The following is a 27,422-nucleotide window of genomic DNA, read 5'->3' as shown; positions in this document are numbered from 1 at the left end:
TACTTATCCGTCAGGAGAGTATTTATATTCTTATCCCTTTTTCCCCTTTTAAAAATGAGCTCATGTCAAAGAGTTTTGGACTCCTTCTGAGAGCTGCGCTAGTTAAATGTTTAGAAATTTCCTAAAGGTTCTTACACTGAGGCTATTGTAGCCGAAATACTGATTTCTTCACGGTTAAGAAATGCTGAATGACTTGAGCGCGCCTAGAGAAAGCGCTTCGCAAAGTGCTAAAGAGGATAATTTGGCTCTTAGTGAGGACAAAATGGCTGTTGAATGTAGAACTTTGTTGCTTTTATGTAATGTTACTATCGCAAGCTCCCCATAGAGGGGTATGGGTGCTTTATTTGCAATCATCAGTAGCGGAGCCTCAACAAAGTTATCTTTTTCAAGTCCTTTCACGTGCACTGATCTCATGCGGCGCACGGACTGTGTCTTTATTTCGCCAACATCGAAATGCGGCCACCCCAGTCTGAACTCGATCCCGAGCCGTAGGCTGTAGAGCCGAACGCAGCAGCCACTTGACCTCCGTGGCAATAATGATTTCTTAGATCAAAGTTTACTGCTGGGCGAGTTGGCGACAGTACATTTTATACTACGAACAGCGCAAAAAGGGGAGGCGATGAAGGAGCGGTCACACAGGAGCGCTGGCTAGCGACTGGTTCTATTTAATGCGTGAGCGTATAAATAGACAGACCGACAGATGGGCTCAAACAGCAAAGAAGAGGAAGCAACAACGGCAGCAGCAAAAGCACTAGACTCGTCATCATCAGTTAGGATGTGCCAACTCGTGATGAGACAGTTTTATCGAAGGTTTGTTTCCACATGAAACCACTTTGCACACAATGACAAAGGCTTCATAGATTGCCCTACTGCGTTGCTCGAAGTAGCACTTGAGGATTACGCACGGCTCAAAAATTGGAACGCAATTTTCGCCCGATTTATAGTGGAGCGCTAGGTTGCTTTTGACAACAATATCTTCTAGGGACGATGCATGTTCCCTGAGGCGATAATTGCTGCATTGTCCCATCTGACCCACAGGAAAAAGGCACCTCGTAAACCATGTGGGTGCGACAAGCGATAAAATGCTTTTCATGCTTCTTCCCGCATAATGCTTTTATAAAACCTGAGAAGTTCACTTTTCTACAAAGACGCTGTAGTTTGTCAGGTGCGCCAAACAAAACGTGTGCTCCCTTTCTGCGCCCGACAGGCTTAGCTCATGAGAGACCTGGTGAATATATTGCCACGTATCATTGTAATGTCCATTCATTCGCGCAAGGCCGCTGGAAAGGAGTGTTATCATTTTTGTTCGTGACGCAAGAAGCGACCGGACTAATCTCGCTTGACCACAGCCTTGAAGAGCTGCATCTAGGTGTTTCCAGATTACTGTAGATGATCTTGACTTGTTATCTGGAAGTTTCCTTCCCGGCTTTAAATTGGGAGATGCTGCGAGCGGCGGGCATTCGTAGTTCGACGACTGACGAGCCCGTTTGTTGCTTACGCCGCCGCCGAGTGATTCAGTTCTTTTGCGGGCGCAAGAAAACCCAAATACAGAGCTTCGTTTGCAAGTTTTGTTGCTGTCTTCCTGACTGCTGGATTGCCGTCACTACAACGTGACATCTGGTGGAGGTGCTGGGTAGCCTTCCATGTACCGGACACCCCCAGCAAGTCGCGACGCCCGCCCTTCGAGTCATTCACTTGACGACGTGACTCCAGTCCACCGCGCGAGCCGACGTCTGCAAGGGGACGCACATGAGTTCGGGATTCTGCCGGACCCTACCCGAAAACGAAAGCCAGTAGCAACGTCCACCATGAGCTTGCCCCAGCGAACGACTACAATCATTCTTCACCAGCCCCGGGTGCCACCAACCTTTGACGCTTCGCCTGGTACCGACCCCGAAGAATGGCTGGAACAGTTCGACCGTCTGGCTGTCTTCAGCAACTGGGATGATGCTACGAAACTTATGTACGTCTTCTTCGCCTTGGAGGGACCCGCAAGAATCTGGTTTGAGAATGAGGAAGCTAGCCTCACGAACTGGGAAGCCTTCAAGGAGCAGCTTCTGAAGATCTTCGCACGAACGTCGTGCGAAAGGAGAGCGCCCAGCTGCTGCTACAGTCTCGCATACAACATCCAAACGAGAACGTTGTAATGTACACTGAGGAGATGAAGCGTCTCTTGCGGTGTGCTGACGCAAACATGAAGGAAGAAGAAAAAGTAAAGCTGCTTATGCGAGGAGTTAAAGAGCAACTTTTTGCCGGCCTCGTACGGAACCCACTGAAAACCGTCGCGGAATTCGACGAAGAGGCAGCCACCATGGAAAAAACTCTTGATGCCCGAGCCCGCCAGTACGACTGCCAGCAGCGCGTTTTCTCAACAAGCTGCCTGGACACCACTAACAACGATAACCTACGGGATGTTATACGTGAAGTTGTGCGACAAGAGCTCCGACGACTGCTGCCAACAGGGACGCAGCCGCAGTTTTGATCTCTCACTGACGTCGTCCGGGACGAGGTTCAGCAGGCCTTGGGTGTGACGCCGACACCCGCGCAGCCTCTGCAGCCCCCAGCCATGACTTACGCCGCAGCTGTGCGCCGTCCTGCCCCTTGACGACGGGACCCAAGCACCTATCGCCCTCAGTCAGCTGCGTTGGACCGCCGCTCTCTCGCCCCATCCCGCCCGTTCTACGAGCGACGCGCACAGCCGAGGAAATGCGACGAGTGGAGAACTCCCGACCAGCGCCGCCCACTATGCTTTCACTGTGGCGAAGCCGGTTACATTCTCCGGTACTGCCCATATAGGGGAATGAGCATCCGAGGCTTCTCTTACGACACCCCACGACCCCGACCCGGCCAGCTACCAGCCGAAATCATGGAGTTTTTGCGCCGGGAAGAATACTCATCGCCGAGCCGCCCATCACGTTCCCCGTCGCCATCGTCACCGCGCTTTGCATCTCCTAGCCGAGGTTACGCCGTGCGTGGACGCTCCCCCAGCCCCCGAAGGTTAAACTGAATAAAGCAGCCTGTGGAGGTGAGGTTGCTTCTGAGCGCAAGAACAAAGATCGTCCATCGACGAAAACGCAAGACCATGCGTCAACTACGACGACAACACCGACGACGACAACGACGACGCGGCCAGACTTGAACCTTGTACCACCGCCCAGAGAAGTAACGGCGGAGTACGCCCACCGCAGTCTCACTGCCCGACGAAGCCGAGATCGTACACCGAAGACAACGTGCAATACGAAAACGCGAACAAGTGACTTTGAAGTCATGGTCGACGGTCACGCGCTTACTGCCTTGGTGGACACGGGAGCTGCCTACTCATTCATGAGTGGGCCACTCGCTGTCCGACTTAGGAAAGTAACAAAAACTTGGGATGGCCCGCGGATCCGCACCGCAGGTGGTAATCTGATTACGCCATCAAGAAGCTGCACCGCGAGAGTTACTGTAAATGGGAGAACCTATGCTACAACCTTCCTGGTCCTACAGCGATGCTCGCGAGACGTGATTTTGGGAATGGACTTCCTGAATGAACATCGGGCGATCAGCGACCTTCGATCTAAGTCGATCAAGCTTCCCACGGACAAAGCCATACCCGCTGCGACGAGCGCAACTCATCACGTTGCCTTAAACGTCCTCGACGAAGCATTGAGTGTGCCGCCCCTATCGAGTGTTCTCGTCGGCATAGGTACTGGAGACATCGAAACTGCCGAAGGTGTCATCGAGGGGAACACCCAGCTACTCCTGGATCGGGGACTGGGCGTCGTAAGCAGAGTCGTCCAAATCCGATATGGCCAAGCCAAGGTGTTGCTAACTAACTTCACCGAAAAATACCGGCATGTAAACAAAGGTACGACGATCGCTTTCCTCGACGAGCTGGCAGACATCAGAGACATATTTGCCTTACCCGACCTACCCGTAGAACTATCTGACCAAGGCCATCAACCAACGTTTGATATCAACCCAGCATTACCACGGAGCAGACAAGAACAAATACGCAGTCTTTTTCACAAGTACCGCGAATGCTTCTCATCAGCATCGAATGTGCGACGAACCCGGCTTGCCAAGCGCCGCATTGTCACAGACGAGCACGCCCGACCACTGCGACAGAGCCCCTACCGCGTGTCGCCGCTAGAACGCCAAGCTATCCGCAAGAAAGTTGAGGAAATGCTTCGTGACGACGTCATCCAGCCATCGAGGAGCCCCTGCGCAGCACCGGTCGTCCTAGTGAAAAAGAAAGACGGCACCCTTCGCTTTTGCTTCGATTACCGCCGCCTGAACAGCATTACGAAGAAGGATGTCTACCTCCTCCCCCGCATCGACGATACATTGGATCGGCTGTGCAGCGCTAAGTACTTCTCATTGGTGGACCTGAAGAGCGGCTACTGGCAAATTGAAGTAGACGAAAGAGATCGCGAAAAGACTTCGTTCATCGCGCCAGACGGACTCGTCGAGTTCAAGGTGATGCCATTCGGCCTCTCCTCTGCCCCAGCGACGTTCCAGCGAGTAATGGATACGGTGCTCGCAGGCTTGAAGTGGCAGATTTGTCTAGTCTACTTACATGACGTTGTTGTCTTCTCCACAAGCTTTGAAGACCACCTCAGAAGGCTTCGGATAGTGCTCAAAACAAATCAAGTTTTCAGGCCTAACAATGAAACCAGAGCAGTGCCACTTCGCCTACAAGGAGCTGCTGTTCCTTGGTCACGTCGTCAGCAAGGATGGAGTTTGCCCAGACCCTCAGAAGACGGCTGCGATCGCAGAATTTCCACACATAGGGACAAAAGCCATATGCAGATTTCTTGGATTGTGCGCTTATTACCGGCGATTCTTCAAGAACTTTTCGCGCATCGCTGAGCCTTTGACCCAACTCACCAAGGCTGACTTGCCTTTTAAATGGGAAATGCCACAAGAGGAAGCTTTCAAAGAGCTAAAGCGCCGCTTACAGTCCCCTCCTGTGCTCGGGCTCTTTGAATATTATGCAGGCATGTCATGATGAGCCGACTGCGGAGCATCTCGGGATTGCTCGCACGTTGCACCGCATCCAGGAGAAGTACTATTGGCCTCGGCTAGCTGCTGACGTTTCCCATTATATGAAAACTTGCCATGAGTGTCAGCGACGCAAAACGCCTCCGATAAGACGAGCTGGACTCATGAACCCCATACCACCTCCAACTAAGCCCTTTCAGCAAAATAGGAATGGACCTCCTCGGCCCATTTCCGAATTCATCATCAGGTAACAAGGGGATCATCGTGGCCACCGACTACATGACCCGATACGCCGAAGCAAAATGCGTTGCCTAATGGCACCGCAACAGAAGTCACAAAATTTTTTGTCGAACAAATTCTCCTGCGTTGGTCAAATGTTTAGGGGAATCCCCCAATGTGGAGTAGATTTGTAATAAGGAGTAATTACTCATTGCCATCCACCCGAGCGCAGCCATACGGCTACAAAGGAAAGCTATACAGCTTTCTCAGAAACTTCGTAGTTAAAGACCAGGACGAATTTTTCTTTAACTACGAAGTTTCTGAAAAAGCTGTATAGCTTTCCTTTGTAGCCGTATGGCTGCGCTCGGGTGGATGCCAGTGAGGAATTACTCCCTTATTACAAATTCTCGACGACACGGCGCCCCGAAGTGGTCATCACAAACAGAGGAACGGCATTTACAGCGGAGCTGACGTAGGCCATTTTAAACTACAGCCAGACAAGCCATCGAAAGAACTCTAGTTTGGGCTAGTTGGTTCATGATTCAACAGGAAAACGGCGCAAAAGACGTGGACAAAAGAGACAAACACAACAGGACCAGTGCAAACTTGCAACTGAATTTTATTTCGCACCAAACCCGCCTTTATGTAGGCCAACACACCCTAACATCCGTGTAATCACGCACAGGCAGTAGAAAACATCACTGTAAGATATCTAACACATGAAGCGCGATAGCAACCACACAACATACTATCATGGCTAAAAAAAACCAACAAAAAACCCAACAAATGTATAGCAAACAGCACTAAAACGGTCATGGCCAAGCAACTCTTAAACACTAAAAACGATACACATTCATGAGTGATACGAGATGACCGACAAGAAACGTGGAAAAAAAGGTGAAGAATGAAGCGTTAAGACCAAAGTAGTGTCAAAGGTAAAAAAAGGTTGAAATGGATGAAGAGTGCAAACCTTAAAATTGCAAACGAACAACGAACAGCCACATGAATGATGACCGATGACCAACCAGAAAGATGAAAAAACATGGACGCGAAGATGAGACCAAAGTCAGCGTCAAAGGTATAAAGGCGATAAAAATTGGAAATGAACAACCAGCAGCCATATGAATGATAACCGCTGACCAACATGAAACATGACAAAGGACGAACGCGGAGCTCAGACCAAGGTCAGCGTCAAAGGTGTAAAAAAAACGAGAACAAAAACCGCGCAAACAACCGCACATCGTCAAAAAAGCGTCAAAAATTGCAACCAATGCCAAAGGACAGAGCGTGCACAACAAAACAAAACGAAGAGCCTACAAAAAACTTTCTAGAAAAGTGTACGCCTCATTGCTAAGCGTAATGAAAGGCTTGCTGACGCATCTGCTCCCTTCTTTCCTGATGTAAAAGGCTTCGAGTACCTCTCTCTCAAATCTGTCCTTCCCATTCCTCAAAAAAATAGTTTTCTCGAACTCCGGACGGCAACCCCTGCAGGCTTTGCAATGATCCACTAGGAAGCTTCGTTCGTTATTCCGCAGATTCCGGCAGTGCTCGCTGGCGCGCTCATTAAAACATCGACAAGTTTGGCCAATGTAGTTGAGCCCGCAACTTAAGGGAATCTGGTAAACAACCCGCGTCCTGCACCGTGGGAACTTGTTTTGATGTTTCACAGTACAAGCCGGTTGTTTTTTCCCGTTAGTCATTGCGCAAAGCTTAGAAAGTTTGCAGGGGGCTGAAAATGCGACCTGAACATTATTGAACAAATCATGCCCCCATATGGTCTCGTCCAGTTTCAGTGCTCAAGTTCAGCGGTTAAAAGAAGCAGGATACCCCTCTTGTATGGTTACTTCCGTGTGTGAAGCCATACTGCAGAACCTGAAGCAAGGTCCTAAAAGCAGAGATCCAGTTTCACGCAACCGTGTGGCAGTAATACCGTATATCCACAAGGGTTCACACAACCTTAAAAACGTAGCAGGCAGACATTATGTTCAGGTCGCATTCTCAGCCCCCTGCAAACTTTCTAAGCTTTGCGCAATGATTAACGGGAAAAAACAGCCGGTTTGTACTGTGAAACATCAAAACAAGTTCACACGGTGCAGGACGCGGGTTGTTTACCAGATTCCCTTATGTTGCGGGCTCAACTACATTGGCCAAACTTGTCGATGTTTTAATGAGCGCGCCAGCGAGCACTGCCGGAATCTGTGGAATAACGAAGGAAGCTTCCTAGTGGATCATTGCAAAGCCTGCAGGGGTTGCCGTCCTGAGTTCGAGAAAACTATTTTTTTGAGGAGTGGGAAGGACAGATTTGAGAGAGAGGTGGTCGAAGCCTTTTAAATCAGGAAAGAAGGAAGCAGATGCGTCAGCAAGCCATCCATTACGCTTAGCAATGAGGAGTACCCTTTTCTAGAAAGTTTTTTATAGGCTCTTCGTTTTGTTTTGTTGTGCACGCTCTTTCCTTTGGCATTGGTTGCAATTTTTGACAATTTTCTGATCATGTGCGGTTGTTTGCGCGGTTTTTGTTCTCGTTTTTTTTACACCTTTGACGCTGACCTTGGTCTGAGCTCCGCGTTCATCCTTTGTCATGTTTCATGTTGGTCATCGGTTATCATTCATATGGCTGCTGGTTGTTCATTTCCAATTTTATCGTTTTTATACCTTTGACGCTGACTTTGGTCCCATCTTCGCGTCCATGTTTTTTCATGTTTCTTGTTGGTCATCGGTCATCATTCATGTGGCTGTTCGTTGTTCGTTTCCAATTTTAAGGTTTGCACTCTTCATCCATTTCAGCATTTTTTTACCTTTGACACTACTTTGGTCTTAACGCTTCATTCTTCACCTTTTTTCCACGTTTCTTGTTGGTCATCTCGTATCACTCATGAGTGTGTATCGTTTTTTAGTCTTTAAGAGTTGCTTGGCCATGACCGTTTTAGTGTTGTTTGCTATACATTTGTTGGGTTTTTTGTTGGTTTTTATAGCCATGATAGTATGTTACGTGGTTGCTGTCGCGCTTCATGTGTTAGATATCTTACAGTGATGTTTTGTGCTGCCTGTGCGTGATTACACGGATGTTAGGGCGTGTTGGCCTACATAAAGGCGGGTTTGGTGCGAAATAAAAATCAGCTGCAAGGTGGCGCTGGTCCTGTTGTGTTTGTCTTTTTTGTCCACGTCTTTTGCGCCGTTTTCCTGTTGAAGCCATCGGAGGACAACTGCCTATCATCCGCAAACCAACGACTCATATAGCGTCTGAACAAGACCATCGCAGATATGCATTCCATGTACATCGACGCCGAACACAAGACGTGGGACTCTATTCTGCTCTACATGATCTTCGCCTATAATACTGCCGTCCAGGAGACAACCACGTTTACCCCATTCCAGCTGGTATACGGCAGGAAACCCACGACAACACTCGACGCAATGTTCCCGCAAGTTTCCGACGAAAACAACCTCGACGTCGCCGCCTATCTTCATCGCGCCGAGGAAGCCCGAAGACTTGCGCGGCTTCGCATTCAAGACCAGCAGCACACCGACGCCCGACGCTACAATCTGCGCCGACGCGACACGCATTACAAGCCAGGTGATCGGGTTTGGATATGGACGCCAGTTCGCCGCCGTGGATTGAGCGAAAGTTGCTGCGACGCTACTATAGCCTGTACAGGGTTCCCCGTCACATCGGTGACCTCGACTATGAAGTCATCACCGCCGGCACGACAGCATCTCAGCGACGCCGCTCACGCACTGAAGTCGTAAATGTCGTACGCCTGAAGCCGTATTATGAACACTAAAAGACTCGAAGTTTGCATTCTCCGTGTTTATTTTTATTTTCAAGAATCGAGACGATGCTTCTTTGGGAGGAGGGTAATCCCGCGTATCATTTTAATGTCCATTCGTTCGCGCAAGACCGCTGGAAAGGGGTGTTATCATTTTTGTTCGTGACGCGAGAAGCGACCGGACTAATCTCGATTGATCACAGCCATGAAGAGGTGCATCTAGGTGTTTCCAGAGTACTGTAGATGATCTTGACCTGTTATCTGGAAGTTTCCTTGCCGGCTTTAAATTGGGCGATGCCGCGAGCGGCGGGCATTCGTAGTTCGACGACCGACGAGCACGTATGTTGCTTACGCCGTCGCCGAGTGATCAGTTCTTTTGCGGGCACAAGTCAGCCCAAATAAAGAGCTTCGTTTGCAAGTTTTGTTGCGGTCTTCTTTACTGCTGGATTGCCGTCACTACAACGTGACAATATGGCAAGACAGCAATGCTTTTCCTACTACTTGGTTTCAGTTCTTTGTGACCCATAGCGTTCTGGCACCCAGAATCACTTCTGTTCAGTGCTGGGGAAGAATCACTAAGAAGGTGTCGGAGCTTTGCATCGGAGCAACTGCTTAAGCTGTTGAAAGGTCTGGAAGTTGAAGACCCCTTTGCCAGGAAGAATTCTACGGAGGTGCCAGCTTTTTTAAAAGACCAGCCTTCTTTTGGATTCTTCTTTTGCGCGGACGTCGAGGATTTGTTTTCATCAGCGCCACAAGCCGACCTGCTCAGATCTGTACGGAAGCGCATTGAATCTAAGGGGGGTATCGCATTTTAGGACTCATCTGGTCTAAACGCAACTAATTGTCGTCCTTACTTGAATTTGACCTCAGGTCTACAGTAGGTGCGTATGAAACTGGAATGCATGTGGAAAGAAAAGACATTTGTATCGGTTACTGTGTTGCCTCAGTGCTGTGTAAGACTTTTTTATCATCTATTAACTACGCACTAGCCTCTTCCTTTGACAATGGACTAGTCGTGAAAATTTTGAGATATGTCGAAAACTTCCTTGTGACCCTAAAATCTGACGCTACAATGATGTGTCGTAGTAGCGTGAAAAGTATCAATCCGCTTTTAGACGACGAGGTTAGGAGCTCGCTTTCACTCGTAAACTACCAGACAGTGACAGCCTGCAGTTTTTAGATATTAACATCAAGCACTTATGAGGCAGTGTGTGCTGCTGGATGTATTCAGCTCGCGCTGAAAAAGAACTACTTACTTGCGGATACGCGAACTCCAAGGCGGTCAAAAGGGCTATCGCTTCACTTTCCCTAGAAACCACGCTGCCCAAATGCTCTCATGGCCGAGGCTAGCTTCAATAATCAGACTAAAAGGCTACAAATGGCTGGATTCCCGTGCTCTGTGATTTGTACTGTAGCTGAGACCCTCCTTCAAAAAATGAAAGGCAAGAATAAGCTTCATGGCTAGCTGGGAACTGAGCGACCATAAGAAGTCCCCAATACACACCGAGTGGCGGCTCACACCCTGACGAAGGTGGCAGGCCGTTACGACGTACCCGCCGTATTCTCCGCACCCAGAAAGTTGGATGATTTGTGCTCACAGATTGGGCAAAAGAAGAAACCCCAGTGCGATAAGAGGCATGATAGAGCTTTTGTCCTTGGTTTATGAAATTTCACTCACACGTCGAAGGGTCTACATAGGCCTGAAGAGTCGTTGCATCAAGAACAGGGGACGAAGCATGCAAAATCGCCAGAGAATGAAACGGGGGCAGAATTTGCCTCACTACTGTAAAGATTGCGATTGTGAGCCAGTGCTTAGCTGTATTATGGTTCTAGGCAAAAGTCCCAATCAGGTGGCACTTGAAATTTTAAGGCGGAAGCCTTTAATGCCTCATCGTTGTAAGCAGGAGCTGTCGACAAGAAATGTCACGCTTTTCAGTTGGTCGAAACGGTCGTAACGTCACAGTGCGCGAATTTCAAACGGGGCCAATTGTACTTTGGCTACTAACCATGCAACCAATGAAAGGGATCGTATAGTGATGCTGCAAGTAAGTTTGAGTTTAGTTAATTGCTTACTTAGCCAATTAGTCCAATTAACCTTTCTAGTCAGGCCAGATAAATAAATAAAACCGAGTAAGAAATTGGCCGAGCTTGGGAATCGAACCCCGGTCTCCGGAGTGCGAGTGGAGCACAGTACCACTCCGCTATGCCAGCTCGATGGTTTGGAATGAACAAAGGTGCGTCTAGTGAATACGGTGTCTTCGTTCACTCCCATCTTCCTCCCTTCCCGTTACGGCGAGGTTCAGGTGTGCACCGAGATATGCGAGACAGATACATTTCCTTTCCTCAAAAAACAATTTACTGACGAGCAAGGCGTATTTGTCCGCGTTTCAGATTGGTCCCAATTGTCGTGATGTCACCACGCGCGAATTTTGACGGGTGTCCACCGAAATATGTGAGACAGTTACTGCGCAACTTTCTTTCGTCAAATACAATTTTGACTAGTGCTACTGATATATGCGAGACAGTTAATGCGTAATTTCCTTTCCTCAAATACAATTTTCATTTTATTCATTACGGCCCCTCTTTCTTCTTTCACTCCACTTCCTCCCTTCCTGTACAGTGCGGCTCAGGTGTCCACCGAGAGGACAGAGAATTACTGCGCCATTTACTTTCCTTAAAAAGCGTTGCGTTCAAAGGGCAAGGCATCGCGCCGAACGGGTGGTGGCGTTACACTCCTAAAGGCGAAGCTTAAGCGTCATTAATTGGCAGTTAATTAATGCACCAACAAAATGTGAAGTGAACAATCGTGTAGCAGAATGCAGCACTCAGGCTTTCGCCTTTCAGCACTTTAGCCGCTAAAGTTCCTCGTAATTTTTTGAAGCCTTTATGATTAAACAGAAAGCGAGAACCTGTATTAGTTAAAGCTCTGTAGCTTTTCAAAGAAATAAAATTTGGCATGTGGAAACGTTTTTATGAAGATTTTTACTGCCAAGAATCCTCTTTTCCTCATGTGGCGGCCGATGCCCAAACTTTGGCGGTGCTTTGTGGTGAGAGTTTTGTAGCCAAAGCTGCACTACTACGGCTGGGGCGCATTTCGTTGTGAGCCTCCGAATGACCTTGAAACGACCTTGAGCTAACTAATTGGTAGTGTTGCTATGCGCAAATACCTAACCATGAGTAGACCACCTTTGACCTTTATCTTTCACTTTGACTTTTCACCTTGACCTGTGAATCTGGCCTTGCTATTTGACCTTGACGTTTACCATTGAATTTTTACTTTGCAGGTTGTCGGCAGAGGAAGCTAGAAAGCCAAATGGTAATCACGTTGTGCCACGTGATTTAATTTACAGCTGTGACGTCATGTATGTGGTATATATAACCAGAGCTGTGCGCTTGACTTTGACGCTGTGGAGGTAGGAGAGCGCACCGAGGAGCGCACGTGTAGTGAACTATATCTTCGAACACTGCGGAAAGCCGCTTTTGACCATCCGGCGGACACCGCTCGCCGTGAGTGGACTCGTCAGTGAAAAAGTGAGACTGGCAAGGCTAGAGGAGTGGTGGAAGCTCCAGAAGAACGATGAGAGCGACTTGCCAAGAGACAGGGTAACGAGGCGGAGAAGCGACAAAGGCAATCCACCAGCAACATATCGGTCTCAACCACTTCTACCGCCGACTTTGAATGGCTTTTGGAGATCGTTAGCTTCTCTACGTGAATCTAGGGTCGGCAGAGTTGAACCTTTGTAATTTTTTGCTATGGTATTTTGTTTTTGTTATTTAAATTTTTCCGTTTAGCTTTTACGCTTAAGGCATTGACGGCTTTTGCATCGAATGCATGACACTGCTTTTGCAAAACAGAAGTGCGCAAAGACGACGGGACAAAAAAAAGGCACGAATACGCATACACAGAGCCTTTTGTGTGTGTGTATTCGTGCCTTCTTTTGTCCCGTCGTCTTCGCGCAGTTCTCTTTTGCTCGAACCATGATCCGACTAGCCCTACATCATATCTTACACTGCTTTTCCTACGTTTGCTGACACTGCTATTGCTGAGATTTGTTTCATTTTTTGCTAACCTTTATTATAAATTATTGATTTGGGTGCAGGGTAGAAGAAGCATTCTGCGACTTGTATTTAGTCTTGTCATTTTCAGATTACTTGTTACTGGCTTGGATGAGAGCGATACAGCGTTTTTACAAAGTGAGTGAGGGCTATAAATATGCCCCATTTCTTCCAATAAACAGCTGGTATTGTGCGCATGTGCTGTCCTTTTCTTTCTTCTGTTGTCATTGTTGCGCCGCAGTACTTACAGTCATGCACCAACTCGAGCCACGGGCCGTCATTCTAAAAATCGTAATGATGTTTAGACCAAAGCGCCTCCTTCTGATAGCAAACTGACCTTTTTTTTGTTTTTGATTGGAACTTGTTACGAGTATTTGCAGTAACAAGAAACATGGAGCTTGTTTCAGAGCCTCTTGTATAGAGAGTAATCATGTGACGTTATTTTTGTGCGGCGGGAGCCGACACGCTACATTTTGAGGTGCTGGCTAGCGCACCTCCGAGAGTAGTAGGCTTCACCTCCGAGCAAAGCTAGCCATGTTGACCGCTTTTCGTGCCTTTCATCTATGTGTAAATAACGCGAATTGGCCGTGCGTGCACTGTTCGTACTTTCTTGGGTGCTGGAATGGCACTTTTTTTTCGGTTTACCTCTCACACGTGTACCTTCTGCGCGCTTTCAGTGCTGTTCCGTGCATTCTAATCGCGCCTGTCTTTCATTCCACTTTCGTCGATTTATACGCGTTTGAATTATTTTTGGCAACTGATTTACCACGTGTGCGCCGATGGTGGCAGCGTTAACTAGAAAACTAACTGGCCAGCTCAATTACCTCTCATCCCTGAGCAGCGACGATCGCCTTCGCTATGATGAGAAGGTTGCGAGGTGCGATTGCGACCTAATACAGTTGACTGCGGGGGACTCTGTAGAGATCATCACAGAGGCCTGCACTTGGCATTTTTGGGGATTTACGATTTTGTAGTAATAAGAACAAGTTATTTAACTTGAGAGAAAATGGAAAAGAAGAGTGCACTAGAGGCTGATAACTCTGGTTTAAGTGGATGGGTGAAAGAGCCGTTTTGCGAGACAATCGGGACGCATTAAGCACTCTCTCGCCACTATTGCCATCTAGAAACAACCTCCACATCCTCACAGACTCCTCAGGCGCCATCCGTAGTCTGCGGCGTGTTCTATATATCGACGTATTTTCACAGGAAATTCAGGACTTAACTGAAATATTCTCGCTCTCACTACGTGTACAACCGATTCGTCGAGATGCCCACCCCACACAAGCATTGGTGGATGAAGGAAGTCACTAATGAGCCCCTCCACGTCCCCTTCAATCGGCCACATTACCGGAGACAATACTCCTCCATGAAAAAGAAAACCTCTGGCGCGCCACGCGAGTGCATCTCTCAGCTTGTGGCACCGACCTGGCGCGGTCTTGCACGCTGGAAAGTCTTGCTTCAAAGTTGTATCCTCCATGTCGCCCTCACCCCAGCGATAAGTGGCTCTTAGCCGGCAAAATATTACGCCCCTACCGGTGACTCCAGCCGCTTCTGTCCCGCTCTTCTCTGCGAGGCGGACACTAACTAAACACTGCCAAGTGTTTCTTCTCTCCGGCAGGAGCACTTGCTCCAGTGCGGAGCTCTTCCAAGCCAACAATCGGATGTAGAAGACTGGATTTTTGGACCGCTCCACCTGACTGGACTTCCTTCGAGAGTCCAGTGTGTATCTGTATTTGTAGATATACTTTACCGCAGCAGGCACACTGTTGCATTAAAACAAAGAACTTTCAAAGCCTCTCTGTCACGCCTCCTACACCATGGCTGCTGATGAACGTTGGTGGCCGTCTTATGTGCGGTCACTGCGCGTACTTGGCTTCGCTCTTTAAAGCGTACTCGCATACTGCTGCGCTTTTATTTTCTTTATTGTTCGCATACTGGTGCGCTGTTCTTTTATTTTGATATGGGGCAGTTAATCGGTAAGTCTTGGTCATGTATTGACGACCGCAGCTGTTGGCTGCCCGCTAGCCAGCATACAATGGCACGGTTTCCAATCTCAGCGATGAACTTTTCTTCGCCAGAAGTGCGATACCGTGAGATCATCCCATCTTGGTCACACATCACACTCTGGACAACATACCGATCAGACGCTCAAATCAAGGACACGCTATAAACGGCAGCAGATACCATTGCTAAACTCCCCTCACGAATCGGACTCGCGTGCTCGTCAGAAAAATTCCAATCAGTCTGCACAGCCCCTATGGGACAGACATTCCAATCCCCCCTAGAAACCCGAATTCAGGGCAGACGAGTACAGGTGCGTGTGCCTTCTGTCTGTACCCGTGGCTTTTGCGCTGCTTTAAGCAATGGCCCCAAATCCATACTATCCACATGCTAGAACTGTACCTTGAACAGGATGAAAAAAACGAAGACACTATTAAGTCACTCAAAAACGCTATCGCTGCCACTACACAACTCACAAAATGAGTGACAGAATCTGCACATGGGCTGAGAGAGACAGACATCCTTCGCGAGTGGACGCTTATACCCTCAGCCTAATTGTTTATACTACTCCATACCTCAAACTAACAACCAGGCAGGTCAAGCAAATAGATTGCTTTATTCGGAAAACAACAGAAGCAGCACTTAACTGACCAGAAATTACTATAAACGAGAAGCCTTTCTAACTCGGAGTCCATAACACCCTACGTACTCAGTCAGCTAGGCATCCCTGTCTCTGCAAACAATATATCAGTTAAAACGCTCCTTATCCACATTCACACTTTAATATAAGCCCAACCATTACCGAGGAACATGCACCCCACTGTGACCAAAGTCGTAAGAATGCGAGCGCGTGTAAGGTCTGCACAAATGGTGATGAGCCCGATGCTGTTTGAATGGGTGCCGCCTGCGATGATAATGTAACCACTGCGGTTGTCTACAACCCACACATAACACCTCCAACTTTCGAGCTTTCTTCAGGCACTACCTCTGAGGAAGCCGAGGAGACCGCTATAGGCATTGCTCTGGCATACAGAGACGCCCGTTACATTATTAGTGACTCAAAAACTGCCTTTCTAAAATTTACAAGGGCTGGCGGTCATCCCCCTGCTTAAGGCTGCTGCACATGCTCCCCCCTACTTCCTCCGACGCGTTGAGCTCATCTGGGTGCCTGCGCACTCGCGAAATCCCGGCAAGGAGGCCGCCAAGTCCTTAGCCCGAGGGTCTAGAAACCGGGCACCGGCGCACCTCGTGGGGGATTTCTCGAAGGAGCGTATGCACTCGTATGCCGACTCACGGCAATCTCCCGCCCTGGGCGCCTAATCTACCCGCCACCCCACCCATCCCTCACTAACAGAGAACAGTCAATCTCGTATCGCCTGCAGACGGGAGCAGAGCCTACACAGCCAATCTTTCCAAATTTATGCCGGTACCCCCTGTCCTTGCGCGCCTACCCCAAGACCACCCTTACCCAAAGCCTCCTATCATGCCCGGCGCCCCCTCCCCTCGCCGGGCAAATGCCTCTCCGAACCTCGGAATACTGGAAGACCTCACTGCAGCCTGCAGAGCTGGCCTGGCAGAAGATCGCTGTCAGCCGGGCTGATACGTCATGGACCAACATTACATGAACGTGTTCAGGTCGATGTGGAGGTGGCCCAGGAGGCGACCGCGGCCACTTTTATTTGAGGGCTGCCAGAGAGGAGCGGCAGAGCAGCGGCGGCAGCGTCCTGCCGAGGTCCAAGCGTTCTCTCTCTCGTACCGGCGCCTGCCTCGATCTCTTCGGTACGCGGCTTGTGCCGGCCATGCTCGTCGCCACAGGTCCCCCCCCCCCCCCCCCCCCCCCCTGGACGGTTAATCGTTAAAAGAAGAAATGGAGAAAGTCAGGGTCCAGTAAGTTCATGTCAGGGGCCGGGAAGAACCTTCGGGTGGAGTGCGCGAGCACAGGTGGACGAGCCTTGCTGCTGCGCAACGGGCAAATGGTGCAAGGTGTCGAGCAGACAATGGACATGGGTGCAGTGGAGGCCATGGTCGGGCTGCCACTGACTGCAGTGCAGCCCGCTGACACAAGTGTCATCGGTGTTGGAACGCTGCAGATGATGTCGGTGGGAATCTGGCACGCTAAGTACGGCGTCACAAGCACAGGAGCAGCCGAAACGGCTCCGTGGACTGACAGCAGCTGTGTGTCAGGCATGACAGCTCCTACCGAGTGTGAGAGGGTGGCTGAGTGTTCGGCAAATACTGCAGAGGGAGGTGCCGGAGCGACTGTGTTCGGCGAGAAGATGACGTGCAGCCCCTGTGCGATACTATTCTTTATCGTGGTGTCGTGTAGCTGCGATAGCGCCAGCTGCAAGTACTCCAAGTAGATGGCAATGGCTGGCCTGCACAGCTCAGGTGACCCTGATGAAGGGCGCGACCAAGGCGCAACGGCCACTGGGGTTGGCACAGGTGCGACCGTCGGCACAACGGTGATGGGTGTGACGATGACGGAGGAAGTTGGTGGGTTCAATGCCACGTGCATGAGTGAAGCGGGAGTGACAGTCCGGAGCGGCTCGCCAGTGCTGAAGCGCGTGTGGGCATGGTCGGCTGTAGGTTGCGCGAAGAAGGTTGTTGCAGTGACAGGCTGTGCAGATGAGACTGCTACATCAGACGACTGACTGACAGCAATACACTGTTGGTGGATGGAGAGTTGCCGCACTACTCGGTGTGGTCTACCATTCGTTGCTAAAGGTGGCTCAAGTCAGGCACCAAAGCGTACGCTTACTGCGGTAGTGTCGAGATGCCAGGGTTAGACTTCGAGAAGCTGTTGACAGTACTGAGGGCATGGTGTGTGGCCCCTCGGGCAGGCGGTGTGACTGCCTGAGTAGTGGGGCTGGTATCGAAGAAATGCTGCGTTGCCTGCAAACTCACTTCGCTCTTAGCATGCTCGCTCATGCACATGACTAAACCCTTTGGTGGAATGAACGATGAAGCGACAGGTGAGCTTTCGGCTGGCACCGATGCTACGCAGTAGGCTACAAAAGCTGGTGGAGTGGGGCACTCGTCGAAGAAGAGCTCTACTGACGGCGGCACTACTACCGATAGAAGTTGCTCGCTGGGCTGTGCCGAAGGTGGCGTACCGTCAATATTGGATGTAATTAAGCAAACAAGGGAAGGGGTATGAGGGGCTCGTTATAAATATGAGAGAAGCCAACAGCCACAGAAACCAAGGGACACAGAGGATTTTTAATTTATTTATTTTGTGCTGTTGTTCGATTTAGATTATTACTGAATATGTTATCGCTTAAAGTTATTTGATTAGAAAAGCAGAAGAAAAAACAACCACATGCCGTCGGTGGGATCCGAATCCACGACCTCCGAATTACGCGTCCGGTGCTCTAGTAAGGCAGGGGGCGCTGAGCAGGGTGCCTCGCGTCTGTCGCTGCGTTCGCTGACGTGACAAACCGCGGTGGGCCAGGCACCTCACCGAGCCGCTGAGGGAATGTCTGCGGACTTGCGGCCGTGGAGCCGTTGCACAGTGTTGGTAGCGTGTCCGGGTTAGGAAGATGTGCTGTCGGAAGCGAGGCGGCAGCGTCTGGTGCCGTCGGTGTTAAAGCAGCCGGGCCGGTGACGGTTTCGGTCTGCTCTTTCCCAAGGATGCAGCCGGAGACAAGTGCGATGCTGGTGCGGGCGAGGCGCTGGCGGTGGCGAAAGCGCTTTGTCGTAGGCCTTGTCATGGAGCGGCAAGGGTAGTATGACGGGCCGTAGTAGGCGAGGACGGCAGCGCGCAACTCGTCGCAAGGCCGGCATCCTGAGGCAGGGCAGGCGAATCGGCAGAGGAGGTCAGGCGGCAGAATGTCGCAAAGGACTGCGTGTTTAAACGGCTGGATGGTAATGCCTTTCAAGTATATTGCAGCCTCCAGTTGGGCGAATCACCCACCGAAGCTTGCACGCCAGAACGCTGGAAGCGGAGGGTGGAAATCCAGTTCTTGCCACCCTGCCATGCTGGGACGCCGCTGGGATAGAAAGGCGCGGCTCGACGGGTCACCACTTTGTAGAGGTCGATGACTAGGTCCACGAGGTGGCTTCCGCGGCCAGGTTTATTTGAGGGCTGCCTGAGAGGAGCGGCAGAGCAGCAGCTCATGCCGGCCATGCGGGTCGCTAAAACTGTTTTACGGAGAGTTCGGCGGTGCGGAGACCCAGGAGGCCTGCGGGTCTCGAATTCTCTCGCAATATAAAGTTTCACCACCACCACGCATGAGCAGCAAGCGTTGCACTATGCAGCCAAGGAAAAAAGCTCTTATTGCTACACGACAGGAATGGAGCTCGCTTCTCGAAGGAATGACTGCCAGGGGCCTTCGCGCTAGCCATTCGCGCCGGCGTCTTTCTGACAACAGCCATGTCTACTCACAATCGTTGATGTGCAATTTAGGTACGTTGAAGAACCTAAGATCTGTTTCTTGGTTCTTAATCTTCGCCTTCTTCATATGAGTGGGAGCATTGCACCAGATGATTGCGCAAAACCCCGTGGAACCGCGGTCTTGACAATGCGTACAGAGAACGTTACCTGGGCCATACAATGGCGGCTGGTCTCGGAATGCATCGGTTTGCAGGTGTATGTGAATACTTTCTATTAGGTGCGTGCTTTATACCCTTGGCTGAAAGTTTTCAGAAAGATATGCTCTGCTAGCCTGCCATAGATTGGTACTTATCACATCCATCAAGCTGTAAATGCCTGGCAGGTGAGAGCGGCCATTGCCCTCGCCATTCAGTACCTTTGGTACTATGGGTGGCTAAAGTGATTAACTATACTGCTCGTAATTTCCTTCCTTTAGTGAAATCAACCCTCAATTCCTAAAGACATAATTTATACCGGATCCTCCCATTTAGCTTCTGAGTCTTTATATTAGTTACTGGTAATTGGGTACACAGGGAACATGTTTTCCAGTATCAAGTGGCCCTTGCAGCCTTTCGCTAAGTGGCGCACTTCACTGCAACAACGAAAATGCACAGAACAAGATGACTAGAAGTCACGGCCAGCTTAAATATGCTAGCCCGTGCTATACGCTCTTTTTTTCTGTTTTAACTCGTTGCCCTTGCTTCCGGCAAGCATGGACGCAAGGAAATACCCCCATGGCTCAAATTTTCATCACCAGTTACTTCGGAGGACTAGGCACATAAGAACGCCTGGTAAACGTTTGCATGCGGTGGAGCCGTGATACCTATCTCTGAAGCAAGCTCGACGACGACGTTAATTTCGTTGGTTATACCGTAGATCGCTACCACATCGTTGATATGATGCTGACGGCTGGTCCAAATTGTGAACTCCGCCCTCACGTTTGAGAAGTACGAATAGCAGCCCACGGTTAGCTCATTACCGGCCCATCCTGGCGACGAGCACCAGCCCCTGTGGAAAGAGAGCAGCGGGAGAAATTACTGCTGCTGATGCACTCACAGGTTTCAATACTCAGTACAGCACTGCATCTAACCGATAATCGATAAGTCTTTCGTCCAGAGCAAAGTTGAACTAATTGCAGACATTACAGTCTTGTACGCATGCTTTGAACGTGCGGGTATCTGTTAAAATCAGTATTTTTTTTATAAAACGCACCGGGGCTAAAAGTAGCAGGGACAACTGAGATGGGCCGTAACACCTTGAAAACGTGCCAACACAGCGGAAATATAGGTCACAGCAGGATCTACAAATCGATCATTGGAGGTAAAAGCACTATACCGCAAAAAAAAACAACAAATCAAATCATTTTCCACGTCAGAAGGAAAGTAGCATAGTTCATATCATAGAATAAAAAAACAGCATTTGAATAAAACACTGCACATGAGAATAAATTCCTATGGCAGCACCGCACATTAAACTTGTTTGAGTGTTTAGATTGTCAGAAAACTTGAGGAGACACTGAAGCTGCGCCATACGGGTATGACGCGATAACTGAAATGCGTCCCTTCAGCGCTGCGGAGATTTCTTGGGTATCACCTCGCAGACACGGGTGCTGTTCTTTCTTTCATCATCACATTACGCTTAACCAACCCTTAAAAGTATAATGCGATGTCATCAGATATTGTTTACATTTATATATCGCATGGAGCCCTCATACGACCATTGGCGCAGTGGTTCAGTGGCTAGGCGATGCGCCACTGCCACCGCAGGTGGTTGTTTCAAGTACAGCTACGGGTTGGGCTTGTGAGACACAGGTTGCTCTTTGCGGGGAACCTCTCGCCACCTATCATTAATTTAGCTGCCACGTGTCACGATGGGCAGTTTGCTTACCAGTGTGGACATTTTCTCACTTTCCACGGTGGACAGGTTGTGATGACATTATAAGCAGTGTGTCGAAACGGAATCTTTTCAGGTTCAGTTCCGGGGTTGGCTCCGGAGCGACAGTAATTTCCGGTTCGAACTGGTTCGACCCGGTTACAGCGGCTTGAAACAGGTGCAGGCGCAAGAAAAAATCTTAACTCTGAATCTGAAAATCTGAAATCTGAATCCTTATAAATATCTAGGATTACACATCACATCATCACTGTGATGGCCAATACACATTCAGACCATCTGTTCCAAAGCATCGCGCACAATTGGTTTTCTCCGGCGCAACCTAAAATCTGCATCACTTGAAGTAAAAAAGTTGGCATACATAGCATTCGTACGTCCTAAATTGGAGTACGCGTCATCTGTCTGGCATTCATTACAATGATATCTCATCTCAGACCTTGACGCCATTCAAAATCGCGCCGGCCGTTTCATTACATCGCAGTACTCAAGAAATGCCAGCGTGACATTACTAAACCGATCCCTCGGCCTTCAAACGCTAGCAACTCGCCGCGTAATTTCCCGTCTATGCCTCTTTCATTCTTTCTTTTATCGCTCACCAAGACATTTGTTGTTGCAGCCACCCCCACGTATGTCATCCCGCCTAAATCACAGTAGCCCAATCGCACGCATGAAAACCCGCACCTCCGCAATGAGCTGTTTATTTCTTCCCGACGCCATAGTGCTCTGGAATGGCCTTCCTGACAACACAATAACATGCTCCGATCATCACCTTTTCGTGAGAAACTGGCTAATCACTACTAAACATCATTCATACTGCGACACTGTAGTGCCAACTGCTCCCCGTTTTATTTTCTTTGTTTATTTATTGCTTTTAGTTTGTATATTATTGTACTCTTTTTGTACTCCGTGTATTTCCCCCTCTCTCTTTTTCTTTTTTGTTCTCTGCCACTACCCCTCCCACCTATGTGTACGCCCCCCCTTATGTAATGCCTCCGGGCCTTTAAGGGACAAATAAATGAAATGAAATGAAGATGGGCTTTTTGTCAAACTGGTCGTGATCTTTACTTTTCTGCGTCAAATTGGTGTACACAAGAAAAAAACGAGAAATTTGTTTTATGCGAGGCGTTCTCACTTTACCCATTCAATACCTTGCCGCTGTAAAAGTCTAGTCATTTACGACATAGCCGCAAAATCTAATGAACTGAAAGTGATTGTGAATCGGCTATGTGCCCTGCATAATTCATGTGATCCGATACATAAGAGAAACAGCTGGTAGATTGTGAACTTACAATACCCACCAACTTCAGCAGTTTCGGAGACCACGCGCGCGATTAACTGGTCTCTCTTGATGCTTGTGTCATTGTCGGAAATTTCTCGTATGCACAACACTTACGCGGGTGCCGTCAGGACCACCGCATGCGCCCTCTACCTTACGACACCCTTCTTAGAGAGGAGGCTGCCCTGTCTCTATTGGCAGTTACAGAGAGACTCGTCTCCATGTCTGTCTGTAACCCAACAAGAGTTCTGTGTGAGAACTGGCTCGCCCTAACAACCAAGAGCTTACCAAACATAGTTTCGTTAAATCAGCGTTTCGACATCGCCTTTGTAATTTGTTTTACACAGGCTGTTTCGTGTAACTTGGACAAAGGTTTTAAAAGATGTGGCGCACCGGAGCTCGGTGAAGCCAAATGAATACTGTTTCCCGTCGTTTGGCGCCCCACAGATTATGTTGTAAATTGCGCTTAATTGGTTATTTAGCTTAGATTAATTAGGTAAACCTTTTAACATTCACATTAGGGTCACGTGAGTTTCGTTAAGTTGTAGAGGGTGTTACGAAACTAGCGATCCAACGTTTGTTCCAACGTATGTTATGTACCAACGTATGTGTCCAACGTATGTTTTGTGCATCAACGTATGTTCTACGCGGTCCTTTTTCCCAACGTATAAAGAAAACCCGCGAAATAAGAAAAATCACGTGATTGCGCTCTTGTTCTACCATAGTGTAGAGCTGTGAAGCGCGTCCTGAGTGAATGGAACCTATGCGCTCCCCGCCTTGAAGTCAGCAGCCGACGCCCATCTCAGCATTGGCTTGAAAGTGGAAAGCACATTTCTTCTGAACATGTAAAGCGCCGTGCTCCCGAGTTATTAGTAGAGTAGTAAAGTGCCGAGTTATTAGTAGAGTTCGCAGATAGAAATAATTTACGGATTATGAATACCTTCTTCCGCAAACGAGCAAACAGGAAGTGGACGTGGAAGAGCCCCAATGGTGAGACTAAAAATGAAATAGACTTCATACTGTGTGCACACCCTGGCATCGTAGAGGATGTGGAGGTCCTCGGCAAGGTCCGTTGTAGCGACCACAGAATGGTAAGGTCTCGTATTAGCTTAGATTTGAGGAGGGAACGGAGGAAACTGGTGAAGCGAAAGGCTATTAACGAGTTAGCATTAATAGGGAAGATAGACGATTTCAGAATGTCGCTGCAGAACAGATTTTCCGCTTTAACTGAAGAAGACGACCGTAGTGTTGAAACAATGAATGATAATCTCACGGCTATCGTTACGGAGTGCGCCGCAGAAGTAGGTGGTAGGATGGTTCGACAGGATACCAGCAAGCTATCTCAAGAGACTAAAGATCTGATTATGAAACGCCAAAGCATGAGGACGACTAAATCCACAGACAGGATAGAACTAGCAGAGCTATCGAAGTTAATAAATAAGCGCAAGGTAGCTGACATCAGAAAGTTTAACATGGAGAAAATCGAGCATGCTCTAACGAACAGAGGTAGCCTAAAATCAGTGAGGAGAAAACTGGGCATAGGTAAAAACCAGATGTATGCGCTAAAAGACAAACAGGGCAATGTCATCAGCAATATCAATAAGATAGTTGAATTAGCCGAAGAGTTCTACTCAAATCTATACAGTAGCGAATATAATCATCAAGTTACTGAGAGAGGCAGTCGAGCACAGCAATGGGACATCCCGCCAGTAACGAAGGAGGAAGTAAAGAAAGCCTTAGGAGCAAAGCAAAGAGGGAGATCAGCTGGTGAGGATCAGGTAACAGCAGATTTGTTGAAGGACGGAGGAGAGATTATGCTACAAAAACTAGCCACCCTGTATGCGCAATACCTTGTGACCTCGAGAGTACCAGAAGCTTGGAAGAACGTTAGCATTATCTTAATTCATAAGAAAGGAGACGTCAAAGACTTGAATAATTACAGACCAATCAGCTTATTGTCCGTTGCCTACAAGGAAATCGCTAACAGAGTCAGGACAACCTTGGACTTTAGTCAACCAAATGATCAGGCAGGCTTTCGTAAAGGATAGTCGACAATAGACCACATTCACACTATCAATCAGGTGATAGAGAAATGCGCAGAATATAACCAACCCTTATATATAGCCTTCATTGATTACGAGAAAGCATTTGACTCAGTGGAAACCTGAGCTGTCATGCAGGCATTGCGGAATCAGGGTGTGGATGAGTGTTATGCGTAAATATTGGAAGATGTTTATAACGATTGCACAGCTACTATAGGTGTCCTATAAAGTCAGCAATAAATTTCCAATACGGAAAGGTGTCAGGCAGGGAGACACGATCTCGCCAATGCTCTTCACTGCCTGCTTACAGGAGGTATTCCGGGGACTGGAATGGGAGCAGTTGGGGATAAGAGTCAATGGAGAATACCTGAGTAATTTGCAATTCGCTGATGACATTACCTTGCTAAGCCACTCAGGACAAGAACTGCAAAACATGATCAATCAGTTAGACAGGCAGAGCAGAAAAGTGGGGCTAAGAATTAACATGCAGAAAACCTAAGTAATGTTCAGCAGCCTAGCAAGGTAACAGCAGTTCGCAGTTGGTAGCGAGGTGCTGGAAGTAGTAGGAGAATATGTCTACTTAGGGCAGGTAGTGACCGCCGATCCGGATCATGAGAGGGAAATAACTAGAAGAATAAGAATGGGGTGGAGCGCATATGGCAGGTTTTCTCAGATCATGAATGGTAGCTTACCAATATCCCTGAACAGGAAAGTATACAACAGTTGTATCCTGCCGGTACTCACCTATGGGGCAGAAAAGTGGAGGCTAACAAAGAGGGTTCAGCTTCAGTTAAGAACAACGCAGCGAGCTATGGAAAGGAAAATGATAGGTGTAACGTTAAGAGATCGGAGAAGGGTGGAGTGGGTGAGGGAACAAACGCGGGTTAATGACATCTTAGATGAAATCAAGAGGAAGAAATGGGCTTGGGCAGGGCATGTAATGCGAAGTCAAGATAACCGCTGGTCCTTAAGGGTAACGGAGTGGATTCCAAGAGAAAGTAAACGTAGTAGGGGACGGCAGAAAGTTAGGTGGGAGGATGAGATTAAGAAGTTTGCGGTTATACAGTTGCGGCAACTGACAAAGGACAGGGTTAATTGGAGAGATATGGGAGAGGCCTTTGACCTGCAGTGGGTGTAGTCAGGCTGATTATGATGATGAAAGCGCCGTGATCAGCGACTGAGCTTCTGTTGAGCCATCGCATCAACAAAAAAGAAGGAAGGGATAGCAGCGAAGTCGCGTATTTCAAAGTGGCTCCGTTTTTGGGCTGACATAGGCTGCCAGGGTGTCTGCTTTCCAAAAATCATGCAAATTCTACTTTTATTTTTGGTCATGTTTATTAAAGAATGCGCAAGCATATACGCAACCATTTCGAGAAAATCAGAGTCCACTGTTTGCAGAGATGTTATCGCGAATCGGTACTGCACATCACTTACGGCGAGCTTCATTTTCTTCCGCATAATTTGTTAGATGGTGTAACCCTGCGTATATTCGTTATATTCGTTAGTAGGCAGATGCCTTTTGAGAAGCCTAGTGTTTTATGCAGCGTTACTTGGAGCAGCATGCTCGGCTCCTAACCAGGCGGGTCTATAATTTATTCATTAAAGTCTCTCTCTCTGTCTACTCAAAGACAAAATGGGAAAACAGAAACGGCCAACGGTTGACCGGTAGCACCTTCCTGTAAACCGCTACCAAGATCCACTACCAACCACTCAGCATATGGTTATGTAGCGATGGCGGCACATACACTGAAAGGGGGCACGAACTTTAGAAAGGCATGTACTTTGGGTGATCTTGCGGCATTAGGAAAAACTCACTTTCATGGTTAACAAATTACCAAGTGCCCTCTGCGGTCGGCAAAGACCAACACCACTGTCGCTCTTGGTCACTCTCGGTCTAAACACTGTAAGCTCAGTCTAAACGCTCAGTCTAAGCTCAGTCTAAATATAGCATGATTAAATATTCGAAGGGTGGTCTCAAATAACGCCGGGCTTTTTAAAGCGAAAGCTTCACTGGCGTATCAGGAGCCAAGGTCACGAGGAGGTCACATCTGACTTCAAAAGGAGGAGCCTCTGGAGTGTGTCTGTCACTTGATTAACCACGTGGTTCGTTGCAGCTGCAGCCACGCGTCTACCCCCGCTGCTGCGCCGACTGTCGTCTCGCCAGCTGTGGTCACGTGACTAACTACACGGCTCTGTTCGCTTAAAAAGGCGAAGGCGCCGCTCTAGAGCGCACGCCAGCCAGTTTCTCGCTATGGAAGAAGCGAGTCGGTTTGAGCCGACGTCTTTCCGCAGGTGGCGGGCCTAGTCTGATCATCCGGCTGACATTGTAAACCAATCAATCAATCAATAAATCAATCAATCAATCAATCACCTTTATTTCCTTTGAAAAGGAGGAGTACGGGACTAAAAGCTCGGAGAGCTTGACAAGGTCCCGACCCCTTATAAGTTGGCAAACAGCAAGATGACGGCCAGTCATACATCAAAGTTACAAAAACATACAAGTATCAAAGACACACTGAAAGTGGCAAACACAAAAGAAACACAAAAAATGCCAGTACAAATAATTACAGTATAAACAGAAGCTGTCGCGAACAAAATGAAATTATTTTAGTCCTGCAAAAAAAGAAGTTGGCAAAGCGTTTGACGATGTCGTTTCGGTTACAGGTAGGATCAAACTCCACACGGTTTAGTAAATTTAGCAATGAGGGCAGCGTGTGAGATAAAGATTGTTCATCTTAGGATGTCCTAGGGGTGGGCACGGACCATATTTCTTTGTATCTGGCTTGACGATCACTTGTGTTCACCTGTAGTCTTGC

General features: G+C 48.5%; 1 protein-coding gene across 1 annotated transcript in view; it reads right to left on the bottom strand.

Annotated features, from left to right (window-relative positions):
- The window catches only part of LOC149345019 (uncharacterized), a 50,469-nt gene that overhangs the window by 2,029 nt on the left and 21,018 nt on the right, over positions 1–27,422 (bottom strand). Inside the window, exon 3 of the mRNA XM_089547348.1 lies at positions 20,222–20,406. Within this exon, the coding sequence (XP_089403474.1) occupies positions 20,222–20,406 (185 nt within the window). The remainder of the gene's footprint in view (positions 1–20,221; positions 20,407–27,422) is intronic.

This window comes from Amblyomma mixtum, chromosome 5, assembly GCF_055824585.1.
Source record: "Amblyomma mixtum isolate Tamu chromosome 5, ASM5582458v1, whole genome shotgun sequence".
NCBI lineage: Eukaryota > Metazoa > Arthropoda > Arachnida > Ixodida > Ixodidae > Amblyomma > Amblyomma mixtum.
The sequence above is the reverse complement of the archived record's forward strand: the minus strand, read 5'-3'. Positions and strand labels throughout refer to the sequence as shown.